Source organism: Salvelinus sp. IW2-2015, unplaced genomic scaffold (genome assembly GCF_002910315.2).
Source record: "Salvelinus sp. IW2-2015 unplaced genomic scaffold, ASM291031v2 Un_scaffold3204, whole genome shotgun sequence".
NCBI lineage: Eukaryota > Metazoa > Chordata > Actinopteri > Salmoniformes > Salmonidae > Salvelinus > Salvelinus sp. IW2-2015.
Window position 1 is genome coordinate 36,639 of NW_019944491.1, and position 10,796 is coordinate 47,434.

Below are 10,796 nucleotides of genomic sequence, written 5' to 3' on the forward strand. Positions count from 1 at the left end.
CTACTGAACATAGCTACCTGTTAGGACTGTGTCTCTTAACGGTCTGTATCTCTACTGAACATAGCTACCTGTTAGGACTGTGTCTCTTAACGGTCGCGTTTCTCTCTCTCTCGCTGGGCTCCAGCAGCAGTTCCGAGGAGTCGGGGGGCGAGGCCAGAGTGGTGCTGAGTAGGAGGTGCTCGTGTTGGGATAGGTACTGGGCTGGGGTCTGCTTGGCCGCACGCGCACAGTGGAGCAACTCCCTCTGCAGCAGGGGCAGGTTGGCCTGGAGAGGGAAAGAGAGACGGTGGAGAGATGGGAGGAGAGGGGGAGGAGAGAGGGAKGTGAGTGTAATTTGAAACATGGTGTTGCATTAATACACAGCTAAAAGAGAGAGTGAGACAGACAGACAGATGGAGAGAGAGAGGCAGAGAGAGAGAGAAAGGCAGAGAGAGACAGATAGACAGATAAACAGAGGAATATGAGAGAGAAAGACAGAGAGACAGACAGAGAACCACGAGAGAGAAAGACCGACAGAGAGACAGACAGACAGATAGAGAAACAGAGGAATAGGAGAAAGACCGACAGAGAGACAGACAGACAGATAGAGAAACAGAGGAATAGGAGAAAGAAAGACAGAGAGAAGCTAGTAGGTAGAAGCTAGTAGCAGTATTTCCCTGATTTGTTTTCATATGCAGTTTCATCAAAGCTTCCACAATCCAACTACAGCTATCACGGCTGTCAAGGACGGCCAAAGTTTAAGGAGCCGTTCTCTCTCTGTGGGTCTAACCCCAAGAAGTTCTGGAAAACTATTAAAAACCTGAGGAATAAACCCTCCTCACAGCTGCCCATGTCCCTTAAAGTTGATGATGTGGTTGTTACTGACAAGAAGCACATGGCTGAGCTCTTTAATCACCACTTCATTAAGTCAGGATTCCTATTTGACTCAGCCATGCCTCCTTACCCGTCCAACATTTCCTCATCTCCCACCCCTTCTAATGCGACTAGCCCCGATACTCCTCCCTCTTTCCCCCCTGCCCCGCTACAAAGTTTCTCCCTGCAGGCGGTCACTGAGTCGAAGGGGCTAAAGGAGCTCCTTAAACTTGACCCCCAAAAAACCATCTGGGTCAGATGGTTTAGACCCTTTCTTCTTTAAGGTTGCTGCTCCTGTCATCACCAAGCCTATCTCTGACCTTTTTAACCTGTCTCTTCTCCCATTGCTTGGAATGCAGCCACGATTCGTCCTTTATTTAAAGGGGGAGATCAGATGATCCTAACTGTTATAGGCCTATTTCTATCTTGCCCTGTTTATCAAAAGTGTTGGAAAAACTTGTACTGTAAATAATCACCTGACTGGCTTTCTTGATGTCTATAATATTCTCTCGGGTATGCAATCTGGTTTCCGCTCAGGTTATGGATGTGTCACTGCAACCTTAAATGTCCTCAATGATGCCACCATTGCCCTTGATTCCAAGCAATGTTTTGCTGCTATTTTTATTGACTTGCCCAAAGCTTTTGATACGGTAGACCATTCCATTCTTGTGAGCTGGCTAAGGAGTATTGGTGTCTCTGAGGGGTCTTCTACCTCTCTCAGAGTGCAGTGTATAATGTCAGAACATCTGCTGTCTCAGCCACTGCCTGTCACCAAGGGAGTACCCCAAGGCTCGATACTCGGCCCAATGCTCTTCTCAATTTACATCAACAATATAGCTCAGGCAGTAGGAAGCTCTCTCATCCATTTATATGCAGATGATACAGTCTTATACTCAGCTGGCCCCTCCCCGGATTTTCTATTAAATGCTCTACAACAAAGCTTTCTTAGTGTCCAACAAGCTTTCTCTACCCTTAACCTTGTTCTGAACACCTCCAAAACAAAGGTCATGTGGTTTGGTAAGAAGAATGCCCCTCTCCCCACAGGTGTGATTACTACCTCTGAGGGTTTAGAGCTTGAGGTAGTCACCTCATACAAGTACTTGGGAGTATGGCTAGACGGTGCACTGTCCTTCTCTCAGCACATATCAAAGCTGCAGGCTAAAGTTAAACCTAGACTTGGTTTCCTCTATCGTAATCGCTCCACTTTCACCCCAGCTGCCAAACTAACCCTGATTCAGATGACCATCCTACCCATGCTAGATTACGGAGACGTAATTTATAGATCGGCAGGTGAGGGTTCTCTCGAGCGGCTAGATGTTCTTGACCTATCGGCCATCAGATTTGCCACCAATGCTACTTATAGGACACATCACTGCACTCTATACTCCTCTGTAAACTGGTCATCTCTGTATACCCGTCGCAAGACCCACTGGTTGATGCTTATTTATAAACCCTCTTAGGCCTCACTCCCCCCTATAAGAGATATCTACTGCAGCCCTCATCCTCCTCACTCATACATCCGTTCCGTATAGTCACATTCTGTTAAAGGTCCCCAAAGTACACACATCCCTGGGTCGCTCGTCTTTTCAGTTCGCTGCAGCTAGCGACTGGAACGAGCTGCAACAAACACACAGTTTTATCTCAATCTCTTCATTCAAAGACTCAATCATGGACACTTACTGACAGTTGTGGCTGCTTTGCATGATGTATTGTTGTCTCTATAATGCTTGTACCGTGTTTTGTGCTGCTGTCATGTTGTGCTGCTACCATGCTGTGTTGTCATGTGTTGCTGCCATGCAATGTTGTTTTCTTAAGTCTCTCTTTATGTAATGTTGTGTTGTCTCTCTTGTCGTGATGTGTGTTTTGTCCTTTATTTTTATTTAATTTATTTTGTATTTTTCATCCCAGCCCCCGTCCCCGCATGAGACCTTTTGGTAGGCCGTCATTGTAAATAAGAATTTGTTCTTAACTGACTTGCCTTAAATAAAGGTTAAATAAATAAAAGTTCACACCACAGGAACAAAAATGCAATACCCTGAACTGATCTTGTGCAAATGCAAAGTAAAGGTCCTATTAAATCCAACTGACATGCCCACAAAATATCATAAAGTGATGTTTTCACGTGAAAATCCTGAAACGCGTCCACGACTTATTTACATATCGCAAGACGTCACGGAAACGGCATGGCGACACGGCGGAGACACTAGACAGAAGTGTGTCACTGAGGAGGCCCAGAAGGAGACATACAACAGATCTCTCCTTGAGAGAGACGCCTGGAGGACAGAGACACACACTCTCTCTCACACGTGTACAAACACGTGCCCACACATTCGCACACACACTGGCACACACACTCACATACCCTCTCTCCCTCGCCTGATAGCGTTAGCCCCCTAACTGTTTCTGCCCCCTGACTGTTTCTGCCCCCTGACTGTTTCTGCCCCTTGACTGTTCTGCCCCCTGACTGTTTCTGCAGTCTGACTGTTTCTGCCCCCTGACTGTTTCTGCACCCTGACTGTTTCTGCCCCCTGACTGTTTCTGCCCCCTGACTGTTTCTGCAGTCTGACTGTTTCTGCCCCTGACTGTTTCTGCACCCTGACTGTTTCTGCCCCTGACTGTTTCTGCACCCTGACTGTTTCTGCACACTGACTGTTCTGCACCCTGACTGTTTCTGCATCTGACTGTTTCTGCCCCCTGACTGTTTCTGCACCCTGACTGGTTCTGCACCCTGACTGTTTCTGCAGTCTGACTGTTTCTGCCCCCTGACTGTTCTGCAGTCTGACTGTTTCTGCCCCCTGACTGTTTCTGCCCCTGACTGTTTCTGCCCCCTGACTGTTTCTGCACCCTGACTGTTTCTGCACCCTGACTGTTTCTGACCCTGACTGTTTGCACCCTGACTGTTTCTGCCCCCTGACTATTTCTGCCCCCTGACTGTTTCTGCACCTGACTGTTTCTGCAGTCTGACTGTTTCTGCCCCCTGACTGTTTCTGCAGTCTGACTGTTTCTGCCCCCTGACTGTTTCTGCCCCCTGACTGTTTCTGAACCCTGACTGTTTCTGAACCCTGACTGTTTCTGCACCCTGACTGTTTCTGCACCCTGACTGTTCTGCCCCTGACTGTTTCTGCAGTGCTGACGTTTCTGCACCCTGACTGTTTCTGAACCCTGACTGTTTCTGAACCCTGACTGTTTCTGTTGCTTTCACTAAATCACTGAAAAACCCAAACACATAGTCCATCACTCATCACTATGTAGAGACGGACAACCACCCCAAACCACAACCACAACCACAACCCCAACCACAACCACAACCCAACCGCAAACCACAACCCAACCGCAAACCACAACCACAACCCTAAACCACAACCCTAAACCACAACCACAACCACAACCCCAACCACAACCCCAAACCGCAAACCACAACCACAAACCACAACCCCAAACCACAACCACAACCACAACCCCAACCGCAAACCACAACCCTAAACCACAACCCTAAACCACAACCCCAACCACAACCCCAAACCACAACCACAACCACAACCCCAACCACAACCCAAACTGCAAACCACAACCGCAAACCACAACCACAACCCTAACCACAACCCTAAACCACAACCCCAAACCACAACCCCCAACCACAACCCCAAACCACAACCCCCAACCACAACCCCAACCACAACCACAACCCCAACCCCAACCGCAAACCACAACCCCAAACCACAACCACAACCACAACCCCCAACCCCAAACCACAACCCCCAACCACAACCGCAAACCACAACCGCAAACACACAACCACAACCCCAAACCACAACCCCAAACCACAACCCCCAACCACAACCCCAAACCACAACCCCAAACCACAACCCCAAACACAACCCAAACCACAACCCCAAACCACAACCACAACCGCAAACCACAACCCCAAACCACAACCCGCAAACCACAACCCCAACCACAACCCCAAACCACAACCCCCAAACCCACACCACAACCACAACCACAACCCGCCAAACCACACCCCAAACCACAAACCCGCAAACCCAAACCACAACACACCACAACCACAACCACAACCACAACCCTAAAACCACAACCACAACCACAACCCCAAACCACAACCCCAACACACAACCCCAAACCACAACCACAACCGCAAACCACAACCCCAAACCACAACCACAACCACAACCACAACCCTAAACCACAACCCTAAACCACAACCACAACCACAACCCCAAACCCCAAACCACAACCCCAAACCCCAAACCTCACTTCAGATCAGGGTTTACTTTAGGAAAATGTGGCGCCGGACTTTTGACTGCCCACATTTACTTTTCCTCATCCAACAAGACTAGTAACGAACAGCAAAATCACTTGCCTATGTCAATCTACTATAGTAGAAAAGTTTAGGCTATCTATTCTATTGGTCAGCTTGTGGAGAAAGAAATAACCTATTTCAAACAGACTCTGGGGCAGCTGTGGGACGATAGATCCCAGATTCATACAACCAGTAGGCCTAGCCTACATGAAACAAACATTAAAAAGCAATGAGTCTGATGCAACAGATCAGAACGTTTAGCTTAAAATGTTGATAAACTATTTTTTCTTCACATTATAAGTGCAGCAATGTGCACCAGGCAGTAGGCTACGCACAAATGTTTGTTCCATAATGCAAATAGCGGGAAAACACCATTGTCAAAAGGCACTGCACATGCGAGCAGTTTCATGTGACAGAGATGAAAATATCCATTAGAGATGTAGAAAGAGAGGAGATCTAATAGACTACTTTGAAGCAAGGTAAGACATGCCTCCTATGTATTAAAACATTCAGGTTTCAAACAATTAATTATATGTTTTCAAAATGTTGCCGTTTGATGCCRCGTTCAAACAACTGGGAACTTGGAAATCTCYGACGTTAGTGCGTTCAAGACAACTGGAAACTGGGATAAAAACGAACTCAGACTGGGAAAAATAGTTTTGAACGGTCATCCAACTCGTATATCCAACTCGTATTTCCAACTCAGGAACTCTGGCCTCTTTCTAGAGCTCTGACATTCCAAACTGAAGATCACTGATGTCGTGATCTGACCTCGTATTTTTCAGTGTTCCCAGTTGTCTTTAAAGCAGCACAAGATGCTGCAGCAGCAGCTCTCACGCTGTCTGACAGATTTTCCACTCAAAGGCTCTGTATCTGTATGCTGTACACATAAATATACTGTACACACGCAGCAATTTAATTCCACAAAATTATGCAAATTGCCCTGTGTGTGTCTGTGTGTGTGTGTAGTAGTAGAAGCAAGGGTGAGTGGAATGAGAGAGGTCAAATGAGAGAGAGAGAGAGAGAGAGAGAGGAGAAAGCAGGAGGAAGACAAGCATCACAGGCCACTATCAGAATGCAGGCACCCTGGTAGGAGGTAGAGAGAGAGAGGGACAAGCGAAAGAGAGAAAAAGTGATGAGCAGAGGCAGAACGAAGTAAAGGAATCCCCCTCCCTCCCTCTCTCTTTCCATCCTTAATGAACAACAGGCCCGAGTGTGCTTATAATTACATGCACTTCCTCATTCCCCCTTCTCCACTTAAGACCCTTACCCCCCTCTTTACCCCCTTCCTTACCCGCCTCTCAACCCCTACCTAGGGCCTCTCGACACATATGTTGTCCGTCAGTTAAGCGCCGGTCTCTTTTTCTGCTGGACGGACGCGAGATTGGCGACGCCGGGAAAACCTGAATGACTGCCTTCATTTAATGCGACACAGGGCCCCATAAAAGAAGAGAATGATTTATAGTCATGTTTCACACTTCCGAGCCCTCTCTCTCTCTCTGCCATAATGGTGCTACGGAGAGAGAGAGAGAGAGAGATAGAGAAGAGAGAGAGAGAGAGAGAGAGAGAGAGAGAGAAGAGAGAGAGAGAGAGAGAGAGAGAGAGAGAGAGAAGAGAGAGAGAGAGAGAGAGAGAGAGAAGAGAGAGAGAGAGAGAGAGAGAGAGAGAGAAAGGAGGGAGAGAGAGAGAGAGAGGGAGAGGGAGAGGGAGAGGGAGAGGGAGAGAGAAGTTGAGGAGCATCGTAAATTACGAAAATTCATCTCTGATATGTTTTCAGACAGCTGTGGTTTCGGGATGAGGTAACCCGTGGAAAAATAGCAGATTTTCACCGGCTGAAAAATCTAGCAATAACAGCGAGAAATGTGACTGGTTGGAAGATTTATGTTCAGGTCTCATGAGGGTGGCTCTTAAAAATACTACTATTTCAGGTCCCCATGTTGCAAAGTTACTCAAAAGCCCAATAAAACTTGCGCAACCCCTGTCGCTCGTTAAGTCAACGCATACAACTGCATTGTTACATTGGGAACGACTGAAAGGCAATAAATTAAATCCCCGATTCCAATTTCCTTTTTGTATGACAAACGTCTGGCTGTTAAATATTCAATGCGATTATAATAATGTTTTCCCCATTCTAATTATGCTACCATCTACTTGCAGTTTCTCATGATTTGTTTGCATATTTGCGTTATTATTGGTTTATTAAATACTAGACAATGACATCCAAAGATTTCTGAGAGAATTGTAATTATAATCCTCTGTGCCAGAAGCTCCTCTACGCTTCATGAAAGGAATCCGTCCCAAATAACACCCTATCCCCTATATAGTGCACTTCTTCCCATAGAGGCCCGGTCAAAAATAGTATACTCTATAGGGAATAGGGTGCCATTTGGGATGAACTCTAGCTGTTACCTTCAATACAAACATCTGGTTTTTCCCACTCCTGATTTCATGACTAATTATACGCAGTCCTTGAGTCATTGTAAACCTCCTCCGAAACATCAAAGGCCTTGTGAGGAGGACAAAGAGGAACACTGTAGCAGCACAGGCCTGGATTCAGTTATGAATATTCACAGCACAGGGAGAAGGAAAGATAGAGGGGGGAGACAGAGAAGGGGGAGACAGAGAGCGAGAGAGAGAGGGGGAAGAGAGAGAGGTGGGAAAGAGTGTGAGAGAGAGAGAAGGGAGAGTGAGAGAGACAGAAAGAGTGAGAGAGAAGGGGGGAGAAAGAGAGAGAGAAAGATAGGAGGAGAAAGAGTGTGAGTGAGAGAGAGAGATAGAAGGAGGAGAAAGAGTGTGAGAAAGAGAGAAAGAGAGAGAGGAAAGRAAAGAGAGCGAGAGGAAAAAAAGAGAGAGGGAGAGAAAATAGAGATGGCAAATAAAGAGTGGAAATAACAGAGAGTAACAGAGAAATAGAGAGACGGGAAACAGAGAGATAGAGAGGAGGTAGGTGTTACCTTGAGGAAGGGAATGACGAAGGGCCTCAGGGGAAAGTTGGTGGCCTCCTGGAGCCTTGAGTGGAACTCCTCGATGGTGACTGTTGAATTCTGGGACACATAGAGGAGAGATCAGCCAATCACAATTCACCTCTCAAGGTTCAGTTTATTTGTCTCCAACACTGAGCTTGACATTGTGCGTGCTTCAGATCAACTACATTGCAGCTGCCACACAAGCTGTCCATTTGTAGATCAGTCCAAATAGATTCTCTCAGACAAGAGGATAGACTTGAATCACTTGAATCCCTTTGAGTGACCAGAGAAATAACTATATGGCACCAAAAGTCAGTTTCCCTTTCAACTGCTGATCAACCTGTTCATGGATGAATGATGTGCAACAGATGATACGTAGGTATAATCTACAGCACAGGACTCAATATGTTGCAGATGGGGCCTGTCAAAACCAATACAGTGTGTCCATTTGGGCCACATATACTGAATATACGGTCATGTTCCATTGAATGAAAACATCTGACGAAATAAAATCCAGCCCAACATAAATAACACATACTGTCTTTTCTATTTTGGGCAGATATTTGTACTGGTATTGAAAGTAACATATACATATATTCAAATATTTCATTCTACATATATATCACTTCAATTTTATTTGACTCCATTCAATTCAGTTCAACTAATTTCAATCATCGAAACACATCTCAAATCAAATGCAACTATGTTGACATATCAATACAGAATAAGTGACAATGTTTTACGGGAGTTTCCATCCATTCCTAAAACGTTTTATCAACCACTCACCACGAGGGCCAGCACCAGGTTGCGGACACTCTCTCCGATCTCGGGCGAGATGTCGTTGCCGAACTGCTGCAGCGTCGTCAGGAAGCGTTTGAGCTTGCTGAGCTGTCGGGCGCCGCATGTGGCCGGGAGCTGCTGATTGGCCAGCGAGGAGGAAGAGGAGGAGCTAGGCCCATTGCTGTAGCGCTGGGGCGGCGAGGGCACAGCATTTAGGGTGGGCGGGGAGTGGTGGATTCCATTGGTCACTGGGGGAGGGAAGAGGCGGGACGGGGAGGAGCAAATGAGAGGTCTGTTATGCTGATGAATGAGGACCCAAAAGCGACGTAATAGAAACAGAGTCTTTATTCCAGTATCAAACAAACAATGATTCTCCTGGATATATCAAAGGTAAATCCAAAACAGGAAACTGAAATCCTCTCGTCAGTAGAGAGGAACGACTGGAGACGCGACCACMGACTGCAGGTCGCTTCAGGAAGGCACAGGCCGTAGCTGACAWAGACACCTGCTCACACGCAGCATCTGAAGAAGGCAAAAACACGACAGGGCGGAACAAGGACACAGGACAGCAAACATCAAACAAGAATCCGACAAGGACAGAAGCGGAAAACAGAGGGAGAAATAGGGACTCTAATCAGAGGGCAAAATAGGGGACAGGTGTGAAAGAGTAAATGAGGTCGTTAGGAGAATGAGAAACAGCTGGGAGCAGGAACGGAACGATAGAGAGAGAGAGCGGGAGAGGGAGAGAGGGAGGAGGAGAGAGAGAGAGAGAAAGAGGGAAAGAACCTAATAAGACCAGCAGAGGGAAGCACAGGGACAAGACATGATGATCAAAGACAAAACATGACAAGGTCGGCGTAGGAGGTCAAAAAGGTTTATCAAATGTGGTCCGACATGGGAGGTAGTGCTTCGATTGGATGGGCTGATGCAAATGCTACAGAGGGACAATACATATCACATTCATTATAGAATCACCAGATCTTTCATATGGAATCCTTATTTACACCTATCTGATCTAGGCCGGGTTACTGTACAGGCCTTTGTGACAACAAAGGGGGCTTTATAAATACATTTTATTGATATATGGCCATAAAGTAAAGCAGACAAAAAAGGAAGCCTTTCAGATATATCAGAATACTCCAAAATCGTTTACCACACTGCCCTAATTCATCTATGGATGATGGATATTACGAGGCTGCAGACCCAGGACGCTCCTCTATGGGGAGCTAGTGGTGGTAAGAGTCTTAACTTCTTATGGCTGGGAGCAGTATTGAGTAGCTTGGATGAATAAGGTGCCCAGAGTAAACTGCCACCCACCAGGGCCTCATTGAATGGAGATGACTGCTCCAGTCATTCTATTTCTATGGTAAGAGTGCTAATATCTGTGGTACTCACGAGTGGTGGAGGAGAAGGAGGCTGGCCGGGGTCCGCTGGGGTTCACGGAGGGCAGGGGCGGCATGGTGGCGCTGCTGCTGCTGGGGACTGGTCTGGGGACTGGTCTGGAATGAGTCTTGACATCCACAGGAGAGCCGGGCATGGCAGGGGTCTTCTTCTCACCACTGTCTGAGGAGGGGGAGAGAGGGGAGGGAGAAAGAAGGGAGGGAGAGAGAAGGGATGGAGAGATAGGGGAGGAAGAGAGAGAGAGAGAGAGAGAGAGAGAGGAGGGACAGGGTCAATAGGTGCATGACATAGATGTTTTGTGGTCGAGGTGTTCAAACAGGCGCACGTATGTACACACACACATTCACGCATATACGTACACATACACGCTAATGTGTAGAAGTAGGTTTGCAGTCTGGTTTCCATAATCAGCCACTCAAATTACAAACCCACGTAAACACACACTATCCTCAGCATCAATGTGTGTGTGTGTGCAT

The 10,796-nt window shown here is 46.9% G+C and overlaps 1 protein-coding gene across 1 annotated transcript; it reads right to left on the reverse strand.

The window, feature by feature from the left end:
• Positions 1-6: 6 nt before the first annotated feature.
• LOC112075503 (protein CBFA2T2-like) lies at positions 7-10,539 on the reverse strand. The gene is made up of 4 exons (XM_024142496.2): positions 10,315-10,539; positions 8,926-9,167; positions 8,128-8,217; positions 7-265 (listed from the first exon to the last, which is right to left on the reverse strand). Exons 1-4 carry the CDS (start codon positions 10,454-10,456, stop codon positions 65-67), a joined length of 675 nt encoding a protein of 224 aa, XP_023998264.1. The 5' UTR covers positions 10,457-10,539; the 3' UTR covers positions 7-64.
• Positions 10,540-10,796: the final 257 nt, after the last annotated feature.